The sequence below is a fragment of the Aulonocara sp. 'chitande type north' Nkhata Bay genome, linkage group LG8 (genome assembly GCF_057382095.1).
Source record: "Aulonocara sp. 'chitande type north' Nkhata Bay isolate Kocher_YH1m ecotype deep benthic linkage group LG8, A_spYH_male_GT1.1, whole genome shotgun sequence".
Taxonomy (NCBI): domain Eukaryota; kingdom Metazoa; phylum Chordata; class Actinopteri; order Cichliformes; family Cichlidae; genus Aulonocara; species Aulonocara sp. 'chitande type north' Nkhata Bay.
The window spans coordinates 17,987,571-18,012,133 of NC_141351.1; the positions used below are offsets into that span (position 1 = coordinate 17,987,571).

The following is a 24,563-nucleotide window of genomic DNA, read 5'->3' on the forward strand; positions in this document are numbered from 1 at the left end:
CCCTGTCTCTTCAGACTCTCTAACTGTGCGTGAGGCTGTCTGTGGTCATGCATGAGGACTGATGGGCTCTGTGGGCTGTCTGGCCATGACACGCGCGTTCACACATACACATTACTCCACGCCTGCGGGTGAATTCCATCGCCCCTCTTTTAAAAACACCTCTTCCAGCTGAGCACACACACACACGCACACACGTATGTATGCACGCACGCACGCGCACACAGATTCTCTCTGTCTTTCTTTTCTCTCATCCGGCGCAGAAGCCCGGCAACGCGGGTGACGCGTTTTGCGCATTTCCTGCAGCTCGCGCTCACTCACAGATTCAGGAGCGAGGGGACGGGAAGCGAGGGGAGCGCGCAGAGAGCGAAAGGAGAAAAAAAAAGCGAAACGGGAGCGGAGCACTGGGATGTGTTTGGGGTGCTCGTGAACCCCCCAAAAAACCGTCATTTGGGGGGGTGGGGGGGCAATAAAAGGCACTGCTTTCCGAGGGTTACGCGCAAATATCGCGGTGCCGTGAGGTCTTAGGAAGGAGATTATCCAGGAGAGGAGCGAGTGAGCCGAGACGGGCTGGAAGAGGAGAACCAATCCCGGATGGCTAGGCGCGGCTGGTCGCGCTCTCTTCCACCCTGACCCGGGAGAGACACACGAGGACCGCGGGGAAGCTCCGGGACTTCACGTGAACGTGAGCCAGTCAACCTGCGTTTCTGATCAGAGACATTCATACCCCGTTCTGTTTCCGCGGTAACAGGAATTTTGTGTGGCTCACGAGACCGATCGTAAACAAACAAGGCAGCCGCCTCGGTGGGAGAGCGTCCACCAGGAGACCCCTGAAGGGTGTGAGTCCGCGTTATTTCTGCGTTTTTCAGTCTGCTGGGGATCAGTCAGCTGCCCTGTTGGCGTCTCTGCGCGCGTGTGTGGATAACGAGCTGTTCTGATATGGCTGTACTAGACTGAGAGTCCAAGGAGCCAGCGGCATTATGGGATGTAGCAGGACTGTGCAGTGACCCCGCTCATTGGAAGGAAACACTCTGTGTACAGGAGCAGGAACAGGCAGACTAGCCTAAACACACACACACACACACACACACACACACACACACACACACACACACACACACACACACACACACACACACACACACACACTCATCCTTTTACGCACACACACTTCCCAGCAGCCATGCCTGTGTTCAGTGGTCTGTTGAAGGTGCGGGTTTGTGAGGCGGTGGACCTAAAGCCCACTCCATGGGCGCTGCGTCACGCAGTGGGGAAGAGCGGCTCCTTCCTGCTGGACCCCTACCTGGCTCTGAATCTGGATCAGACCCGACTAGGCCAGACCGCCACCAGAACCAAGACCAACAGTCCCGTTTGGCACCAGGAGTTCTGCACCGAGGTGCGTGAGGGAAGGAGCCTGGAGCTGTCAGTGTTCCACGATGCACCCATCGGGTATGATGACTTTGTGGCCAACTGCACCATCCAGCTGGAGGACCTGCTGCAGAACGGAACCAGGCACTACGAAGACTGGGTATGCGTTTGATCTGTAGCTGTGTATGCGTGTGTGTAGGTGTGCGTGTCTGTAGGTGAAAGCCACAGTTTTGCATGTGCAGGTGGAAGGAAATCCTAAACACTGTATCTGCATAGTGTATTTTATGTGGTCTATTAGGCTGTGGTATGCATGCCATTGCTTGACTGCTTGTTTCATGTTCCTGTTCACAGTGAACAGCTAGGAAAAAGTATTCCCAGGTTTCACCTGTCGGTTATTATTGCGTAAGGAATCAATACTGTTGGTCTTCTATTCCCAAAATTCAAACGTGAGCCTTTGCCACACCAGTGGGTGAAACTGAAAAAGACTACAATATGATGGCGAGGACTTTAGGACCTTATTATGCTTGTTTTCTGCTCACAAGAGGTCCGCCCTCCCCTCCAGCTTCAGGTTCCTATTACAGACAGTATAAAAGATGGTGGTGGCTTCCAGGTCTGAAAAGTGAAACTAACATGACAGTACCTTCAACCAAGATTCTTTGTAATATCCACCAGGGGGTGATACTCATGGTTACGGACCTACTAGAGTCCATTTTGGAAGATTTTGATCAGTCGGCTAACGTTTGACAAGTTGTTAGCTGGTTTCACAATCAAATCTGCCCCTCTTTCTGTATAGTCAGTTTAAAAAACATGAAAAATGATAAGAGTGTGATTGCTTCAGAACAAGACTTTTCTAAACCACCAGTTTCATGTTACAATACCAGCATCTATCTCCTAAAGGCTCCATTTCACACTGAAGTTTCCTCTCTTGTTGTAACCTGGGGCCCGTTCTTCGTACCTCGCTAAGTAGGTTAGCCGGATTAGATTGTTGACGATTTCGCGTGATCCTGGATCAGTCGGTTCCCCGAAGCTCATCCGGGACTTGCTGTCATAGCAACAGAGCCGTAAGCGTAAACCTGCTCGGGAGCAGGTTTACTTTATGTAAACAGGATTAGATCGCGGCCACGCAGGTATGTCCGCTTCATTTATACGAAAGCAACAGCGATATTTTTCCACTGTTTCACCATAAATAAATATTATCAATGTAACTAAAGATAATGCAGCACTTGATCCTTTTATTGATGTCACACAGATACATACAGGTCATTTCCTAAAAAAGGGAAATGTACTATTAACATTCTATTACATGTATGTGATTATTACAGATTTAATTCATATTTTAGAGTAGTAATTGTAAATTACTTCGTGTAATCAAGATGAGAGACCACGGCTATAAAAGCGAAGGTGGATTTGGGAAGCCTGTCGCAGCCATGTCCTGTCCGTATACGCGACCAACCCATTGCGGAAGGTGCAAGATTGATAAGGAGAGTCCTCAGAATTCAGCGTATATTGCGGGACAGACAGGATCCTTTAGCTCAGCGCGACAGTGTGCTCATAGAGAGATATCGATATTCCCGTGAGGGTATTATTTACTTAACCAACTTGTTGACGAGGGGGTGCAGGACCACCACCTGTCTTTTTTTCCTCTGCCCTTTTCTTGGTTGCTGTTATGAACAAACTAACAGAGTATTACAGGCCAGTATTACCTTGCCAAGAGACGCAAAGCAATCTAAGAGATAAATATTACCATTCTGTAGAATACTCCTGTATTCCACTTTTACTTGTTCCCATGTTCTTGTGGGTCCTGTTGTGGCTCTAATGTGAAAGGGGATATAATATAACATATTATAATATAATATAATGCCATATGATATTGGACAATATAGTGTCATATGATAGATCTACCCTACCGCCTACTGGTGTTGGCCAGAGGGGCCGATGGCGCGATATGGCAGCCTGGCTACAACCGTAGCTGCCTCCACCAGTGTGTGAATGTGGGAGTGAATGAATAGTGGTATCGTAAAGCGCTTTGGGTGCCTTGGAAAGCGCTATATAAACCCAATCCATTATTATTATTATTATTAAATTACCTACGAGTTTGATTTGTCAGCAACTTTCTGCCAGCCCTCTCTCCTTGCTTTTGCAGCCTTTGCAGTGTTCTCTTGCGTTTTAATTAAACTCTGAAACTCCTGAAATCCCTCACTCATGAGTTCTTGCTCTGCTGCCGGAAAATACCGAGCACGCCCCTTGGACATTTTCGCCGACCAATCAGCGGGTTGCCGATCAATGTTTCTACTATCGATGCGTAGCCCCTTTTACGACACCCAGTGATGTCACATTCCTGCGTCCAGCTGTAGTAATCGTCAACAGCAGGTGTGTTCGGGGAACCGGATTAGCGAGCTCACGGTTAGCGCGATGATTTGATCTTGGATGTGTCATTTGATCTTGGATGTAGTAAGCGACGTACGAAGAACGGGCCCCTGATGTTCAAACCGTCTGTTTGTGAATTGTAGCCAGTGAGAGGCTAGTTGATTTAAAGGGGAAAAAGGTTGTTTCAGAAGGTAGATAAACCAAGGGCCTGCACCAAGGTCCAGTGTAATGCTCGACTTAAAAGTCTGCAGCACTGATTTTTTCCTTCACACAAATATAACTACACTTAACAGCTACACAATATGTCCACTTTAATCGGTAACAAATATATGTTTAACTCTAGTTTCATTCAGTATCAAGACTGACACCATCCCTATCCAGTGAAACCTCTGGTTTCAGTTCAGAGCCTTTTACAATGAAGTGGGCCTTCATATTTATGACAACGTTAGTGAGGCAAGGCGGAGATGGTTTGGACATGTGCAGAGGAGGGATAGTGGATATACTGAACAAAGGATGTTAAATATGGAGCTGCCAGGCAGGAGGAAAAGAGGAAGACCATAGAGAAGATTCGTGGATGTTGTGAAGGAGAACATGCGGAGGAAGATGCTAGGGATAGGATCAAGAAGGAAGAAGAAGATGTTTACCTTATGTTTATTATTAAATGCTCTCTTCCAGTGTCAAACATTTGCACTGAGCTCTTCGTCAGAGCCTCCACTTCTGTTATTCATATTCCTTAGCTGTGCTGCAGTCTGTCGTTGTCACACTGCAGGTGTGTATGGATATAACAGCTGGAGTCTGACTGATACCACATTATAAAAGCCGATACCGATATTTGGTCATTTAAGAATCCAATATTCCAGCATATCGGCCGATATGGTTTTTCTTTCATGAGAAACGGATTTCCCTAACACTTGTTACGTGTGGTCATTTTTAAGTTATTTGCACTCTGCTCAGATTAGCTGTTTGTTGTGTTCGTGGCCTTACAAGAAAGTGTTTCCAACGGGGAATTTGCAGAGTGCCCTCTAGTGGCTGAACTATGCAACATCAACACTCATAACATGGTTGAAGGGTGTTTCTTCTGTCTCCGTTACTCTTATACTTTCTATAAATGCCAATATCAACCTCCAACCAAAGTCATGGAGTCGTCTTTTTCTAATGTGAAATGAGACCATGTAGGGGCGACTTGTTTTCCATTCTATTATCATGCAGCTTTACCCTCGTTATCTGTGACACAGGAGCTGTTCGGACTTGCATTGCATCTGGTTTGGGCATCTCAGGTTCGACTTGCAGTCGCCCTTTCACAGTTCATCGCATTCCTCCTGTCTCTTTGCACTCGCAGAAACAGGAGCTGTTGTTTTCTTTAACCCCCCTCCGAAAACGCAGCATTGCAGCTCAAGATAAGTTTGTTTTTTTACTTATTTATTAGTTTTACTGTCCTTTCAGAGATGTACTCAGCTATGCAGAGGAGAAAACTATACTATGGTTTCCCATCATTTAACGTTAAGACTGTGATGTTGGATTGCTACACATAGATTTGTATGTAAGGGAATAAAGAGCTGTTTGTTTTAGGTCTGCAAGTTTTGTCTCCAGTTATAACATGTGATCTCGTTCCACTGCTTCCCCTCATTTTGTGTCAACTTGCCTTATGTTAGACGAAAGGCTAATGAAGGTGATTTCAGGACAGAGTTGGGAGGGGGAGAGGATAACGGCAGACTGTTCTCCAAAGCACATTGTGAAATACTCTGATAATTTTCTACCTTTCAGGCAACTGTTTCAGGCAAGACACACACACACACACACAATGAAAATCCACTGTCAGGCCTTTGGAAGAGGATATGAAATCACAGCACCCACTTATTACAATATTATTACAGTTTATTTTGTGAAATGTCATTTTCCTCTTTGAAGTAAGAGTATTTAATAGAGGCCCTGCTCTCAGCTGGATTAACATATGACCGTGATGTAATCTTAAAAAAAAAAAAGAGGGGCAACAAAATGCTCATTGTGGTGAATTAATCGCAAATCTAAAGTCTTAGGAAGCTTATTTTCATGATGCAATGCTGCAAAAAATGTCAGTGTGAGCTCTGTTAATGAGTGTCGAATGTGAAAGTGTATATGATTTCATGCTTGCCAAACTGTAGGTTTCCTTAACGGGGGGTGGGGGTTAATTGATGTGCAGTTACATAACCTTATGCTATGTCAGCACACGCACTTGTATATAAACCAGCACACACACAGGCACCCACTTTGCCCCTCAGCCATCCAAAGTGAGGTCAGAGCATATGGATCAATGTGCTGATTGACCACATCCCATCGATCAGCCAGCCGGCTCGTCAGTACATCTGCCTCAGAGCGACACAGTCCCTCTCACCCCCCCCCCCCCCCCCCCCTCCATTATTCCATTACTCACCATTTCTGCCTCCCGAGTCTTTCTCATCCTCCCCTCTTCAGCAGCGAGCTCATCTTTCAGCTTTAAGAACACCCCCACTCTCCCGCCCACCCTTCGTTTACCCATCATCTTCCTCTTCCTGCCTCGCTCGTGCACCTTAAACTCCTCTTTTATCTGCTTCCTCCTGATGCTCTTACCTTCTCGTGCGCCTCTGTCTTAAGCGAGGAAGGAAGGATGTGATGTTCAGTCTCAACAAGGAGGTAGCGGTGGGAAATATAGTATACTCGTTAATAGGTTGTCTGACTCAGATCAGACAGGGTTTTCTCTTCAGTTTTTTTTTAAACTCATTTATACAAAAAATAAAAATAAAATAGGCCAGCCTGCCTCTCACACACTGATTTATCACTACTCGCTGTATGTTTCACAAAAAATACATTATTAGGGATAAACAGAGAATACTGTTAACACAAGAATGACTTCTGGAATCAGATCTTTTCAACCTTTTCTGCTCGGTGGTGGATGCAAACCCTCTGTATAAATCTCTCTGTATGTAAAAATGAGCAAGCAAATTAAACTGGGTGGTAAGGCTTTAAATCTAGCTCACTAATTCTTTCATGGTAAATTTATCTGTTACTTATTTGACCCTTAAAAGGTCACAAAATAGTAATGAATGACCTTCATAGCCGCATGGGGAACTCTCTGCTTGCATCTTATTAAGGTGGAATGAAATGCTCTTTAGGTATTCTGGCTTTTTAAATAGCTTCAACAGTTAATGACAATCAAAAATGATGACAGATTGTCTTTTGGTCAACTAATTATGTAACTTCAAAGTTCTGGTCAGAATTTGGAAAAGTTTATCCCCAGAGGATGAATCCTAAAAACCTAGAATCCTAAAGAAGATTCTTTCTAGCGGATTACCGTACCGTGCATTCATTCCTCCCTCAGGATGCACACCGACCAAACATTAATCCCTGTCATTGACCGAAAAGTTTAGCCAAATTTAGCCGTCATCAATTTAAACACTCAGTCTTTTACTTTGGTTCATTGGCTAAATATTAATATTGACTTTTGAATGAACATTAGCTATATGTTGTAGTTGGAGATAGATAACTAAAGCCCCTTTGCCATTCGCCACGGATCGCCATGACTTGATTTGGATTGACTGGTTTTCCACTACAATCTGGTACTAGCGAATGTGCGTGGTTGTCGTGACAGAAACATGTCCGAGCGTCCCACAATGTTATTAATATGGCACACGAACTCTACAAAAAAGGTGGACGTCAAGTGAAACCTGCTGCTCGGTCTGTGACTTTTCGTCTGACTGGGGGACCATGGCGTTGTTTTAACCATTTCCTTAGTTGCTGGGTTTCAAAAATGGCTGTTTTAATTTTCATGAACGAGAGGCTTTCTTGACTCATCGAGTGATGCTACTGACCAGCCAGTCAGTGGCATGCAGTCTGATGATGTCACACTTTAGTGCCTGCTGGGATCGCTTGGAACTCCAGTTGAGCGGGTACTAAAAAAGTATCTGGTACCAGCTACTATGACCTAATGGAAAACGCTGAAAACCGTGGCGAACCGTGCTGAGTTGATCCAAGTAGGTACTAATGGAAAAAGGGCTTAAGACTAAACTAAGTAAACAGATAGATCCCCCCACTCCCCGTCCCATTTTCAGCAAATGCAGAATCACCCATCTGGGATTATTTTGGTTTTAAACCAGGTTACATCAGTGAACTGAAGGACTTAAACAAAGCAGGGAGATGAAGGATGTTACCGCTTGCAGCCTCCAAATGAAAAGCAGGTACAGATATATGTTATCCAGTGTCAAATATGATTTCTGAATTGACATTGCTTGTCAGCCTAGGCCAGGGGTCGGCAACCTCCTCCTTTTTTGAAAAAAAAAAAAGGAGACAGAAATTAGGGGAACAAGCAGTGATTTGAGCCAAATACTAGTCTTAGATTAGATTACATTTGTGCTTTGCAGGTAATTATTTACCAAGTTGAATTCTCAAGGCACAACATTAAATTAGCAGTTGTGAACTCAGCCAGTCCAGTCTCTCATAGCCACTATATTCATCCAGTAGCTCATCCATTCTGTAGACATCGTGTTTTTTGAGTTTGCAAAAGATTTTCCATAAGACACAAAAATAATTTAATATTCAGTTAAGCCTAGCTAAAAGAAATCTTTTGTGCTCAGTTGCAGTGCCATGTTTTTGTTCTTGGACTATGATCATTAAGTCTGCTGTGTGCAAAGAGGGCCATTGAACAAGTCAGTAGAACGCCAGGTCTGAAGGAAAAAAAACAGTATAGAGCTCCACAAAATCTGTGACTTAATACAGTTTGCATAATGGATCCTGGATCACGCTACCCCTATCATTGTATATTAACCACTGCCCTTCTAAGCAGCAATAATATCAGTAATTGGCAATCTAATAGGGGGAAGAGAGGGCAACTGGATTATGAAGAAGATCACCTAAATCATTAATTAAAATATATTCTTTTTCTCTTACATTGGACCTTTCATCCATCCATTCTCTGTCTGAATCAAACGTTTTAGCTTCCTCTGCTCTCCATTTAACCCGTCTTTCTTGTGATTGGCTGCCCCTCCCAATGTGGGTGGGTGGAGCTTCTGTGCTCACAGCCCAGGGTTCAGCAGTCTGAAGCCTGAGATTTTGCATCATAGGAATTATTTGCACATATATTGACATTATTTGGTCGCTTTCAAGAAAATAAGCAAAATAGACCACTTTAGTGTGTACGAATTATTGAAACCTCGGCAGAGTTTGCAGTACTTAGAGCAGATCAGTGACAAAAACCGAAGTGTACAGTAATACACAGTGAGACCCAGCACAGAGTACAGCCAAATGGCATACTTCCTGCTGTTCAGAAGAACACTGAGGCATGTGTACCTCAGCTCCATCTTTCTCACTTCCTCCGCCCTTCTGCTGCCTCTCTCATCCCATCTCGTCATCGCTCCATCTCTGTCGTATGTGCGCTGTTATCCGCATCCCCTCTGCTTCCTGTTCTCTTTTGTCTTCCACCACCTCTCCATCTCCCCGGGACCCAAGCGCTGGTTCCTGCTTTGTGCTGCTGGTGAAATATTAACCAGGACTTTGATGCTTATTAATTGTCCCACTCAGTAATTGAGATGCTCTACGGAGCCCATCCCCATGGTGACAGTGACAGCCCCGTCCCCTTGGTGACAGTCACTCACCCACAGACACATCAGAGATAGAGAGAGAGAGATGGGTAGGTAGGAGCTTTTTTCTTTTGGTGGGGGGGGGGGGGGGGGGGGGGGGGGGGGTCAGGGGGTAAGAAAGGGCAGAGAAAAAAGCAAGAAAAGCAGCGTTTTAGTTCTTTTAGAAGGAAGAGTGATTCAAACTCAAGGCCTTCAAAGGTAGAGAGACTTAAAGGGTTCCCTTGTGCTGCGTGCCCACTCTTCAAGGGAAATTCCACTTTACTCACCAGCATAATTATGCCGATGATGTATTCAGGTAGTCGGTGAGACACGACATTACAGCATCAACCACTGGGCTCTGTAAATCAAGCCTCAGGCAGGTTTGGACAAGTTTTACTCAGTAACAAAACAGTAATTAATCATTCGTCACAAAATAGAGTTGCTGTTTAGATCGTCAACGGCGTAATGTACCGTTTAGGACACACAGGTTAGTTACACCGCCATTTATGTATTGTTTTCTGTTCAATATAGCAGCTGTGTTTATTATTTCGTGACTGAAATGCTTCACTGGAATATGTTTGAAAATTCAAAATCTGTCAGTGGGATTGACTCGCCCCAAGTGGCCATTAGAGGATCTGCAGTTTTTTCAGCCCTGCAGTTTGGTGGTTTTACTTCACATACACTGCAGAGGAAATTCTGTTGCTTTCTCCATTATTAGCAATTATTACAGTATTGACTGTAAGCTCATATATAGATTTAGGGTGGGTTGCTTTTTTTTAACAGAAGAAAAAAGAAATAATCAGAATCAGAATCAGAATACTTTATTGATCCCTGGGGGAAATTATTTTTTGTTACAGTGCTCCATTTTAAACCAACATTAAGACAAGACAGACAATACACTAACTAAGAATAGTACAATATATACATATATATACATACATACATACATAAGTCACTCATAAATAAATAGTTGGAAAAGAAACATGTGTAGTTGTAGCAGCAAACAGTGTGTTAAGTGGATGCGTTGTACAGGGAGATGGCCACAGGCAGGAATGATTTCCTGTGTCGTTCAGTGGTGCTTTTCGGTAATCTCAGTCTCTCACTGAACGTGCTCCTGTGACTGACCAGCATGTCATGGAGTGGGTGGGAGGTGTTATCCAACATTGTCTTTATCTTGGACAGCATCCGCCTCTCCGACACCACCTTGAGGGAGTCCAGCTCCATCCCCACAACATTGCTGGCCTTACGGATTAGTTTATTAAGTCTGTTGGCATCTGCGACCCTCAGCCTGCTCCCCCAGCATGCAACAGCATAGAGGATCGCACTGGCCACAACAGACTCATAGAAAATCCTGAGCATTTTCTGGCAGATGTTGAAGGACCTCAGTCGCCTCAAAAAATAGAGACAACTCTGGCCCTTCCTGTAAAGTGCTGTGGTGTTTTTAGCCCAGTCCAGTTTATTGTCAATGTGTACTCCAAGGTATTTATAGTCCTCCACAATGTCAACACTGACCCCCTGAATTGAAACAGGGGTCAAGTGTTTCCTGGTCTTCCTGAAGTCCACGATCAGTTCCTTGGTCTTTGCCACGTTGAGCTGCAGATGATTCTGCTCACACCACGTGACAAAGGAGTCGACCACAGCCCGGTACTCTGTCTCATCATCCCTGCTGATGCATCCAACCACCGCAGAGTCATCAGAAAACTTCTGAAGATGGCAGGTCTCTGTGCAGTGGCTGAAGTCTGTGGTGTAGAGGGTGAAGAGGAAGGGGGAGAGGACAGTCCCCTGTGGTGCCCCTGTGCTGCCCCTGTGAACAAAGAACAAAGAAATAATGTCTACAAAAAAATGATACCATGGAAATCTTATTCTGTAAAATAATTTACTCTGAGGCGCTTACATTTTTGTGGCTGAGGTTTAGAGTCAAGGGGTGTACGCACAGGAAATAATTCACAGTGATGTGAGCAGAGACCAAGCTATGATGGGCAAAATAACCACTGCTGATATGTTTCTCAATTGAATTAAACAAATACCAATGACAGTGAAGGATATTGTAGATTCGTGTCCAGCGGGGTGGTGGACACGCCAACAGTTGCTTAGGTAATTAGAGATTACCTAGGCAACCAGAAGCTTGAATTACCGTTAGCGATTGACCGTTATTGCAAAGCAATGTGCAGAGAACAAATACTTACATTTAGTAAGTTACTTACATTCACAGGGAGGTGCACAATAGCTTACAGCTCAGGTTACGTTGTAAGGTTTCAGAATGGTTTCCACTTGCACTCATTCTTCCAAAATTTCTCCACCAAAGCGATTCTATCTCCAGGTAAAAACTCCAGGTACTTTCGAGTAACACGTTACCATCACCTTGTTTCCTGCTGTTCTGGCCCTGCTCACACTTAGAAATGGTGAAAAAAGAGCCTCATTTTCTTGAAGCCTGAAAGGCGTCCAGACTGCAGAAACAGCTCTGCTATTGGTTGAAAGTTACTTTGGCTCTGTTCTTCTAAACCTCCACCTCTCCTCACTGTCTCCCAGCTGTTAACAGCCTGTTACCCAGCATGCCTTTCACTTTATTAATGTTACAAGCTGTTTATGTTTGACAGATTATTTTTTACCGTGACGTTTTGCCCTTATGATTGTTGGGCATTATTTTATTTTTTATTTTTTTTGCAGCAGCGTTTTTATTAAATTTTAACACAATACAGCCATAAATCAGAACATCTTGTACGTTTAAAGTATATTCAAGCTTTTTTGCCAGAAAAAGAAAAAGAAAAGGAAAACACACACACACAGAAGGGCGAGGCTTCTGTTTTGCAGCTTCACAAAACAAAAAAAGAAAAGAAGAGCGGAGGGAAACATCCTCAGTTTGTTATATATTCAAATTCTCGACATGAAGGATGATGAAGGGCGTCCATATATTCTCAAAGGTCTGGTCAGCAACATTTGATTTATCTATTGGTGGTGCTCAGTCTGTGACTGGACTTTCATAACAATGCAGTCAGTGCTTTTTTTTTGGAATAGTCAAACTAAAAATTGCTCATTTTTACTTTAATTATGTTTTTTTCTGAAACAATCTCAAGAGGTAACATTTCAGATCCTACAAGATCCATTTAGTGATTGTTTTTTTTGTAATGATGCTTTAAATTCTTCATAAGATTATCTGGTATTATTTTTTATTATATTTATTCAATAGTTGTGGATTATTAATTGTGGTTTTATATTATTGTATTTAATTCTAATAACAACAAGGAGTGAGTGTGCACAGTTGCAGGCTGTAATATTCAAGTCAGGCTGGCTATCCGGTCGTTAAGTCTGACGTCACTAGCCGTGTCTGGGCCTAAACTCCGCTGCAGGTCCATATATCAAACGATCACTATGGCATTACTGAGAGTTGAAAAACTGTCTAAAGTCTTTCATCTTTAATAAAATGATCAGCGTTCTGCTCTACCAGGTGTAACAATTGAGTTTAACATCCAGGCATCCATGAAAACGGAATTTATTTAACAGAGTTAGAAGTTAGCAGGAAGTTAGCTCGCTAGCTTCTATCTAAATACAATATAGCATGTCCTGACTGCGGGGTTTTGGAAACAAATTAAAATGTACAGCTTTGTTATCACTTCCAACATAAATGAAGACAGAAAACTAAACAGCAGTGACGTTTGTAGGGTCACTGAAGTTTGGCTAGCTGGTATATAATGATGTGCTACGTGACCGTTAGCGACACAGCTGTGTTAGCATAATATAAACAAGCTAACTTTTTTTTCCACTCGATAAAAGTTAATGTGAGTGTTCTCGGTGGTCAGGAACAAATGTAATCACATGGCAGGATGCTGTAAAAGGACCAAACTTCAGCCAGGAGAACAACTGAGATAATCCATCCACAATACGAGGTTAGTCATTCATATACTGCTGCATGGGCTGGGCTGTAGTTACATCGTAAGGTTTTAAAAACTGAGCTTAAATAAATGATTAGCGGTAATTAAAGCCGAGGGAGGTCAGTGATCACTGACTGTTTTAGGAGCTTTTTTTTTTTTTTTCTTCTTCTTTTTTTTTTTTTCTTTTTTTTGCCTGTCCCGTTTGGCTCTTTTGCCATCAGAATTGTTGTCTAAAGGCAAAGAAAGATGCCCAACGGATTTACTTTACCAAATTGACCATCCCAGCCTTGCCGTAATGGTCCATTTGATTCACCTTTTATTGTTTATTTTATTTTCACTTACTGAATATGGGACAGACTTGACTGGGGGAAAGAAGGGGAGAAAGAAAGAGGGAAAGAGAAACAGCTGAGAAGAGGGATGGGGGAGAAGGGCAAAAACCAAAAACCAACAGAATGAGCAGAAAAAAAAAAAAAGAAGAAAAAAAGAAAAAAAATGCATATATCAATCACCTGGGTCACCTGCTGAGAAAGAAAAAAGAAAACAAGCAGAAGAGAACAAATAGAATAAACAACATCACAATGATATATGGGAATATGACAGTAAATACTAAATATTAAACATTATTGTGCAGCACATAAGAGCAACAGAACACAGTGTGCTTTGAGGTAGGAGCCAAAAAGGGTGTAGTTTGTGGGTGTGATCACCCGTGTGTACACCTGTGAGCATGGACGCGCTTGTTTTTTGTTTTTTAAAAGGTTCCTTCATGTAATGATCTGCTAGAGGGTGTGGGGGGCCACAGCCCCGTCCTCCAGGGCATGAAGCATGAAGGAGCTTTTTGAGATTAAATACAAGAAAATACATAACATTAAACATCAAACAACACAAAAGCCATAATAACACAGACTACTTTAGGCCCGGAAGTAGGATTCGTCACGTCATCACTTAACGACCGGATTATTACCACCAGCTTATCGCTTCCTTAGCAATTAAAAAAAAAATAGCTCCTGGTAGTGTTTTTTAAAAAAAGTTCTCAGTTGACAGAGAAAACAGAGTTGGTGCAAAGGTAGCAAGACGAGTCTGAGGAGGGGGAAAACAGTGGTGATGACTGAGAGAGGACAGGAGATGAGGCGTGGAAGTAAGCTCTGTGTACATGTAAACATGTCAGGCTGGAGGGCGAAGCTGCAAGGCTGCTGGAAGCTTCTGAGACGTGATGACCACACAGTGTAATGTTTCCTCGCTGGGACACGGGCCACGTCAGATGTCAGCCAGCCACTGTTTGACACTTGGCTTCAGCACAGATACACTCACATGCTCCAACACGGCAGCTGGGATTAAAGACTGAAGGGCTACAATTGGAGACCGACCAACATCCGTTTAAAAGATGGTTTAACCAGTTTAAATTCTTTTTTGTTTTACAACTACGAAGCCAAATATTTTAGTACAACATGTTTTATAGGCTCCGTTTATGCCTGCCAGAATTTATTGCATTGCATATTTCTAAGAAATCTTAAACAAGTGACAAATTCAGACGGTGTAGAGTTTCAGAATTTGTTATATTAGTGTAAATATTGAATTTATAACCATTTTATGTCAGCAGCGACGGCTTTGCAGTTGTTTTTTCATCTCAATCTCAAGAGCGCCTGTCAGGAAATTTCTTCACAATTGACTCTAAGGCGATCTGATCAAAATGTTAATGTCGCAGGTCAGGGAGAAGAATATATATCTTGGCTGTGACAGGGAATCCTATTTGCATGAACGATCCTTTTCTGTGGCTACCTCTAAGTACAGTTCCTCTTCTACTTTTTTTGCCTATGGTGTGCCACAAGGTTCAGTTTTGGGGCCTTTATTGTTCTTGCTGTATTTACTTCCTCTTCAACACTTATTCAGCACTTTTAAGGACATTTTGTATCACTGCTATGCAGATGATATTCAGTTATATATCTCCTTTAAGCACCATGATGTTTCCAAGCTACAGATTTTGCATAAGTGCATAGACTCCATTAGAGGTTGGATGGCTGGAAACTTTCTTCAACTAAATGAGGAGAAGACTGAAGTCCTTGTTTGTGCTCCTAAAAATTTTGTACCTAGTGTTATGGAAAACTTGGGTCCACTTGCTACATTTGCCAAACCGTCTATCAGGAAGCTTGGCGTTACTATTGACTCAGCTCTGACTTTGGATGCTCATGTAAAATCTCTGGTTCGCTCCTGTTTTTATCACTTGAGAAACATTGCTAAGCTGAGTCCCATTGTATCGCGCTCCGAATTGGAAGTTGTCATTCATGCATTTGTTTCATCTCGTCTGGATTATTGGAATTCTTTGTTTACTTGGAGCATCTTTGGAGCATCTGCAAGTTGTACAGAACGCTGCTGCAAAGCTTCTGACCAAGTCCTCCAAGTACTCCCATGTCACACCCCTGCTGATTCAGCTGCACTGGCTCCCCGTTAAATTCAGAATCCACTTTAAGGTTTTGACCTTGACTTTCAGGGCTCTGCATAGACAAACACCAACATATATAAGTGAACTTTTACATCCATACATTCCCAGCAGGTCCCTGAGGTCATGTCACCAGAGCTTGCTGGTTGTCCAACACACGAGGCTGAAAACAAAAGGCGACAAAGCTTTTGTAACTGTGGCCCCCAGATTGTGGAACTCTCTCCCTTTGAGCCTGAGATCTGTGGACTCCGTGGTCGCTTTTAAAAAACAGCTAAAAACTCATCTTTTTAAACTTGCTTTTGGTTGATTTTTATTTTTAGGTTTTAGCTTCTGTGAAGCACTTTGTGATTTTTATCTTGAGAGGTGCTATATAAATAAAATTTTACTTACTTACTTACAGAATTACACCCAGTTTGTAAATCAAAAATGTATCGATTGCACAAATGTGGACAAAACATCATAATTTCATAATTTGCCACTTTTTTGCAGCAACATAAGTCAAGCTTTGGCTACAACTTATGTTGTGTATGCTATCAGAATCAAGCGTGTTAATCCACAGAAGGAATTTGACTTACTCTCAAAAAACGTAGACACAAATGGTGACTGTGTAGCCACGGAAGAACAAAAGATTTTTGGCTGTATACATAGTTCTTTCCACAGATTTTAAATCCAGTTGTGCCAAAGTGAGGTTGTATTGCAAATGTGTTAGTCGGCGTGCAAATGTCACGGATATATGTGGTATTCAGTTGCACAAAATATCACAAAGCTAAAAAACCCCCCACAAAAGTGCAGTGACTCAGTAAATCCATTGAAGACAAGGCGCGGGGTACAGTAAGGCAGTCTCCCGCAGGAGCTAGCAGATAAGCGGGGGAGGAGCTGCATCAAGAGAAGACAGGAAAATGCTAATTAAGTTGGTTGACTAATGGGTTGTTAGTTTGTAGTAAATCTTTTTCAGTGTGTGCGTGAATTTGCCCCATGTGCCTGCTTTCAACATTAGATAGCCATAAAAAGTCTAGATGAGCTGTAGCTGCAGTAGGTAGCAAAGCAGAACAGAGCCATGAAGTCTGTTACCCTGAAGGGGCGTCCACATAGGTAGCCCTGCTTTGTTGCTAATGGTTGTTTGCTCCAGTTAGAGTTTCAGGCCCGGGTTGCCTAGGTAACCTTTTGGTAATTAATTTAGCACCTTGTAATATGTCAGTCATCAGTATTTCACTGTCATTGGTAGTTGCTTCAGTCACTCGCCTTGACGTTTAGTCCTGGGCATCGCCTCCGTTTTCTTCACTGTCGTTTAAAGTTGCAGAATTTGATTTTCTGTGCTCACTGGTAACCACGTTGCTGCGAACTGGGGGATGCAATTCTCTCTGAACGAAATCAAGGACAAACATGAAAGTTTTAGTTTTCCAAAGTTCAGCGTTACACCGGGAAGGTTGGTGTCAATATTGTCTCCCATTTCTGCAACCAACGTTAGGGTAACCAACAAGTATGTTAAAGACAGCTTGTAATTACCGAGTATGGTATTTGGCACATCTAAATTTGACATTTCCTTAGATGGGGAGGAGGGCCAAAAAATATTTTTGTCCTTTAGTGGATGTCAGAGTCGTAAAAAGGTTAAGAACCGGTGCCACTTTGAGGGAATGAACTGGCGGAGGGTTAAAAATAGAAAACACTAACAAGTCTTGCTAGCCTCTTTTGCGCCATCTGCTGCTACCTCCCAAAAAAGATGCAGTTTGCAGAAAGTTATAAGATGAAAACAACTGAGATCCACCTTTTTGACTTTATATATTTTGTTGCCTTAAAAAAAACAAAAAACATCCAAAGTTAAAAATATCCTTGAGCACTAACATAATCCTATAGTCACAGAGGCAGCATCATGACACCGTCACCTTGTTCCCCGCCTTTCCACTTTGTCTCTTTCAAGACACGATTATCGTCACAGCCACAGCCACATTGTCATTATGCCTTTCTTTACTCCTGACCCCCAGACTCCCATTCCCTCACAATCGCTGTTTGTGGACAATGACATCATGGGCCCCACCCCTCGGTGACCTGCTGGTTAAGTAGGACAGTCTGGATTTAAGATATACGCTCACACACAAAGAGAAATATGGTGCACTGCCCACTAAAGCCAAATCAGGACAACCTTTAGTGTGTATGTGTAGGGTGTATGTTTGCTGAGGGTGTTTAATTTATGTTTCCAGTGAAAGGGAAGAAATGGGAAGGTGAAATGCACACTCCTTGTCTCCTCTTTCTGTGTGAAACCAGGAGTGCACCTGTATTTCTCTGCCTGTTTTAGCCAGTTTTTCTATGTTATGTATGACTTTAACCACAGTTTTGGTTGTTAAATGTCTCTGAAACTATTGCTTTGGTAGTAAACCCCTTCCTTACACAAGCAGCACATTCATTTGTGTTTCCTTCTGGTCCCAAACTGGGAGCCTTCTTACATCTTTTACATGTAAGGTGAATTTATAAACCACTACACTCTGGAGACACTAGGCGGAGTTGCGTTTCAATGTCTCGCCATGGGTGGACCTCTGAGAACTGTAGTTACACAAATAACCAAAAGTTATATTGCTATTTTTCTCCATTTAAGAATTCTAATCTTATCAATAATAAGCAGGCTTTTTTTTTCAGTTATTATAATAAAAGTAGTTAGCACAGAGTTTATGAACTCATTGGTATTTAATAAAAAATGTCCTGAAAAATAACAGGAAAAAGTATAGACTTAAGTTAAGTAAGGTAACACAGTGATTATATGTGTGTGTCGTTCCCCAGAGGCCCAGTACTTCCACTTTTTGGGAATTATCTGATTAACAGTGGAGAGTAAGGTCACAAATGAAACTACTCACACGGTTGTGTAATCAATTTTAAAAAAAAAGGTCTGGCAGTTTTATACTTTTGAGTACTCACACACAGACGACTCTTGTACGGCAGCAAGTTATTATTTTTTTACTCAGTTTTTAAATTTAATATTCTAACTATAACATTTGAATTACTGAGTGCTAGAAATTCCACTCGGTGGATTTTATTTTGGTTTGTATGGAGCAAAATTTCGCCAGCTCCTTATCCTCCTTTATCAGACAAATATATAAATTGGCATCAAGGTTCTCGTTTAGCTGTGCCAGGAAGTAAATTTAAAAAAATAAATAAATAAATAAATTATGGACATGTTGTGAAGCTGTTAGTTTGCCAATTTTCCTATCATAACTATTGCTTAAGAGCATGAAGGTGTTATCAAAAAATCTTACACCTCAATTGATGACACCTCGTTTATCATATGTGAGAGTCTAAACAAAGGTTTAAAGAACAAATGTAGTGTTTACATGAAAGCTGCCTTTTCAGGAGCTGGTTTAAAAGAGGAGGACCTTCAAAAAGAGCGATGTCTTATATTTAATTGGATATTTCTCCCCAATCGTGCAGCCACCTCGTGCGGCTTGAATTTTTATGAAGTGTGTTTTCATCCAACGGTGACGGCTGTCTGATCTACGGGGACTGCTCATCAGACTGTCTGGATATCACGCACATATCTGGAGTGGTTGTGATCTCTTAAGATGACTGAACGGGCTGGATGATTTGATGGGGAACATCAACTGTTGTAAATCTAATTGGCCTCCTGCCTGACGCTACGGGATTGTTGGAGCGTTGGGTTGTGGTGAGGGGCGGGTTTTGTTGCAGTCTGAACGCAGAATGAGAATCTCTCCCGTCCTCCAGCTTTACCTTCGCTCCGCCGCCGCCACAGCTCGGCTCTTCTTACATTATTAGCCGTCTGTGATGTTACATTAAAGATGCATGACTCTCATGCTGTCTCACTCAGCGGGGGCCTCCTGTGTGAGTTGAGTTGCTGTTAGAAAGAGGGCCAAACACACAGACACGCACAGACACACACATGTTATCGTGTGAATGCGGTCGAGCTCTCTCAAAGCCGAAATTTGTTATTTGACAGATGGATGTGGGAGGCTGTCACTGAGACTAAATGCTCCTGAGAGAGACACAGAGAGCCGTCTGGCTGGACAGAGATAGTGAGCTAGCTGGATGGAGAGTGGGAGGGGGTTAGCTCCACAGTATTGATATAATGCAAGCTTTGAGTGCCCTGTCTGCCTGGTTGAGTGCTTGTCGGTGCTGCTGCATATGGTGTGTGTCTTTTATTGTAGCAGTGTGTTTTTGTGTTTGGAGAGCGAGGAGATGGAACCGATGCGAGAGAGTTAAGACTGTACGTGTGTTTAACGCTAACGTCTCTCTGAAGTCCATTTTAAAATCCCCAGACGCCTTGAGAGCTCAACCACACTCTGCTTCCTGTATGTGTGAGTGTGTGTGTGTGTGTGTGTGTGTGTGTGTGTGTGTGTGTGTGTGTGTGTGTGTGTGTGTGAGAGAGAGAGAGAGAGAGAGAGAGGGCTTGTGAAGCTATCTATCTCTCTGGCTGTATCAGTGTCCTAATTGGACTAACAAGATTAATGAGGCGAACTAGATTCTCCGGCTCTCCCTCCTCCCATCTTTTGTTGGTGAGGCGGGGAACCTCGGTGTTGGTGTGTGGTTGTGCACGCAGGAGGTTAAATCCAAGTCACATTACAATTCATTTAACAGGGCTGGTGACGTGGATGCAATCTCCTGTCACAGTAATGTAAAGTTATTAGTGCTTAAGTGGTCAGTCGATTAATCAGTTGGAGAAAATTAATAAACAGATTGTTCTCTCCACGCTTTGACGCTTAATCGGCTGAACAGTTAATGATGTAACCAGGAAAATAGCCGGTGATAATTACTTGAGCCATAATATAATAAAGTTTGTGAAGAGACAAGCTTATTCATAAATAACCTAATACAAATGTCAGTTTTGGCCTAACTTGTCAATTAAACTCAAATAATCAAGGTATGTCCTTAAAAAAATAAAAATAAAGATACAGATGATTGGTATTACCTGTAATTAACAAGTAAAAAAGTAGAAATTAAGCTACATTAAAGAAACATATGGCCTATTGCCTAGGATAGGATACTGTCACCTCTTATCTCATTATAGCCTTAATGTGATCTGATCCATCGCTACATAATCAGCCAACTTTTCCAGCTTTGTTTATCATCTATTATGAAGACAATATGATTAAAAAAAGAGACAATAAGGAAGGAAAGACACAATCTGGGATGATTCTTCACCCATGACACTCGTCATTTGAGTCACTGTTGATATAAAAACATCATCAGAAACAGAGCAGGGCGTTATATTCTGAAAACAACCAGCATAACTGGCAAAAACAACATTTTAGTGGCAAAAAAATATTAGATTTTGCTTTATTAGAGGATTTTTTTTAACATGCTAGCCTCTAGGTAGCCTTTAGAAGGGTAATGCAAGCCTCTGTAGTTAATGAGATGTTTACAAACATAACGTTACTCAGCTTTCTGAACTAATGAGGTTTTTCAGTCATGTGACCTTTGCTTGTCTGCCATTTTGGACTTGTGACAGCTATGTTGACAGTGTAGGCTCAAATAAGTAACGCCCCGTTCACACATGTCAGTGACCCTCTGGCAATCACATGTTGCTAGGGGAAAACATGTGTATTCCCCAGTCAGTTAGCCAAAGCCTTCTTATGATTGTTTTGGTTGCTAGCATGTTGAATGGAAGAGAAGGACTTGTCTGGAAACAAGCTAGCTACTCTCTGTAGTTGCACCTTATAAAACATGTTGGCAAAACTTTTTACTTAGAAGGAGAGCCTTAGCTTTTCGGTTGGAGTCACATTATTTCAAGTTGTCTTACGCCTCGGCTAGCAGTTAGCAATTATTTGCACAGGATCATAAAAGAAAAAACTAAATGCAACTGTGGAAATATGCTAGCTACCATTGCCAACCTGTTGTTTCCCTAGCACATGGTGGCGTCACATCCTAGACAACAGCGGCAGACAACTCTCAAGCAAAGAGTGTGTGATGCCATGTGAGAAACCTCAATAATACTAGTACAATTCTGTTACAACTACATTACAGAATTTGGATGTGTGAAAGAATGCTTGTAGCACACAAAGGCACACTTGGTGTCAAAATGTTCCCATTTTTCTGGCCTCACTTTTACATTAAAGGCTCAGTTTTCAGTAGATTCTGAATTATTCAACCTGATGGTAGTGAGTAAGCCTACAACATGTTGCAGCTTTAAATTTGTATTTTATTTATTTAATTTTTTTTCTAGCAACAAAATTAATGAGGTAATACCAAGTCAAAAAAGAGCAAGTTATTATTTTTCCTCCTGATGTTGTCAGAGCTCAGGTTGGTATAACAACCCAAACCTGACCAAATTATTTCTGAGATACTGCATGATTAAACTCACTGATAAGCCTATTGATGCAGTACAATGCTCTTGTGGCTTCGTGAATAGCTCGAGGGATCTTTCATGGTTCAGAATAGCAGACTCGTGTTACGTTTGTTTAGTCATGAATGGACTGCTGGGCGTTTCGGCATGACACATTTGGGGTGGCTGTAGCTCAGGCAGTAGAGCAGGTCATCTACTGATTGGAAGGTTGGTGGTTTGATTCCTGGCTTCCCCTAGTCTGCATCCCAAATTGCTCTCCGATGCATCCATTGGAGTATGAATGTGTGTGAATGTTACTTAGACAGCACCTAGAACAATGTGCTTGTGTGAATGGGTGAATGCACAAGTTGTGTAAAGCGCTTTGAGTGCTCAGAAGAGTAGAAAAGCACTATATAAGAACCAGTCCATTTACCATGACAATTCAAATAGAGGTGAGGTTATAATCATAGAAAACAAGAAGTGGTTAACTCTCATGTTTTATTGAGACAGGTGTGTTTGCTTGCTAAAGCAGTAAAAGCAGCAAAAGCCGTACTGATCTATTCTCCTTCAGTTTGAAGCAAAGCCAGCATTCACAGCATCCATGATGAGTATTATTAGGCAGTTTGTGGTGTGTGCATTGTTCATATGCAGATACTGAATCACTGGTTTGTCTTACTGGGATATGGGAATGCAACTTTTTTGGGCGGTCACGTGATACCAAAATATTGGCTACGTTCAAGAACGATGTTGAGTTGTGTTGACTCACTTGTGGTTTGTGATTACCTCAAAAAGTTTTGCAAACAAAGAAACTGTTGGCAGAGAAAGCATGAAATGCATCCAGACTGTTGCAACTCATACTTTTAGCTTTCTCCATGCTACCTACGCTCACTCCCCAGCAGAACGAGATAAACTGAATTGAATTGTCCTGTTTTCACCTGATCCACTTTTTGAGGATGGGAATCGGTGGATCCCTACTAAGTCACCTGATTTGACTGAGACTGTTTTTAATATGAGTGTAAAAAAGGTCAGCAACAGATGTGTTAAAAGCCAGAAGCCTCATAAAGCCTCAATTATACTCATCACGGATGTGGACAGCTAGAAACCCGACAGCCGAGTAGTCATTCCTGTTATACTTCTTTCAAGTCCGTTTGAAATTCGCTGCCTGGGTGCATGTGTGGTTGGTACATTGGTAATGTAAATTCTATGCAGACAAGTCCGTGTGGTCCCAAAAAAAGCAGGCATACGAACATGGAAAGCATAAACCCTGCTTAAGCCAGAACTGGCCCATCATAAGCTCCAGTCTGGCCGTCTCGATGGTTTTGCAAAGTGTAAAAACGACAGCGAAGGGGGGTTGGGGATTGGACTTATCACTGTACAGTATTTTGAACCAGGAAATATTGTGTTGTTAAAGGTACAGTGTGGAAAATCATTCTCACAATTCAAGTGCATATTCCTTGCTACAGTGGTCGCTGTGGGAAAAACCTGCTTTAGAAATTGAATGTTAGGTGATCGTTCTAAGGGTAATGCCCAAAGTGCTTTTTAGACTACAAGTCACATTCATCTACTACAAACAGCGAGCTATTTATTAATTGGTGGACCCTTTGATGGTAGCTTTGCATGACTCGAGGACCAAAATAATGCATTTTTAAAAATCTTATAATGGGCCTTGGTTCAGTGGCCCCATAATGTACTGATTTACACATTCAACTATGAAGTGAGGAAGGAGGAGACACGAATACCTTTGGGGGAGGTCATCTGGTGTAAAACTGCCAAATCAAACATGCGGTGCTACCTGCTGTGGTGACCCATTGTGAATGAGGGAGCAGCTTCACTCAGCCTTGGTTCAGCTTAATTGTCAGCCTACTTTGCTCTGTGTGGCTGTCCCCAGGCTTGCAAGGGTTGCGATGAAGTGTTATCCTGACCTTAAACGACCATATTAGAGATATTCATTTAGGTCATGCAGATCCAGGAGTAGAAAAAACCCGTTTTAATCAGAGTGTTTAGAGCACCCTGCAGCCTGAAACTTCTTTGTTTGAAACTTTGGCCATGCTTCATTTAAGAATCCACTATTATGTTTAACTCCATTGACCTATAAATATTTCTAATTCCTTCAGATTACATGGATGTTTAACTTTACCGTAACAATCAATGTCATGACGATCTGTGGGAAGCGTTTAGATGACTCTACAATCTACAAGTAATGTGGTGATTTGGCCAAACTCTGAGGTTTGGATTTATGGTAAAAATGGTCGTATATAACAAAGCTGGTATAATTCTGGATGCCTAATTAACCATTGTGCATAGAATACTGTATCTGTCATGGCTTTTATTTATTGCTTTATAACTGCAATAAACTCTTCTTTTTTCATTTTTAAAGATACATGTGAGTGCATATATGGTCTAATTCATCCTCCAAAACTCATATCTGTGCAGCAGATGTATTTTTTGTATTTTAATTGATTTTGGATATGAAAAACGAGCTCGAAGGCACAGCATGGCTCAAGTGGCCAGTAACTGGTGATGTGGAAAGAGTGCCGTTTTGCAGGATGGCGTGCCATCCGAGCGCTAAATCAGTGATGGTGCTGTCCATTTGCTCCACTCTGTTCCAAATCACTCTGCGTCCATCTTTTGGCTGAAATCCCCGCTGAGATGCGCTGTTATGCAAGAGGTTACGTTTGGGGATTAGCACATCATTTTCA

At 42.3% G+C, this 24,563-nt stretch overlaps 1 protein-coding gene across 1 annotated transcript in view; it reads left to right on the forward strand.

Annotated features, from left to right (window-relative positions):
* Positions 1–288: 288 nt before the first annotated feature.
* The window catches only part of LOC147323583 (protein kinase C epsilon type-like), a 55,150-nt gene continuing 30,875 nt past the window's right edge, over positions 289–24,563 (forward strand). Inside the window, exon 1 of the mRNA XM_086304014.1 lies at positions 289–1,525. Within this exon, the coding sequence (XP_086160140.1) occupies positions 1,181–1,525 (345 nt within the window). The 5' untranslated portion in view covers positions 289–1,180. The remainder of the gene's footprint in view (positions 1,526–24,563) is intronic.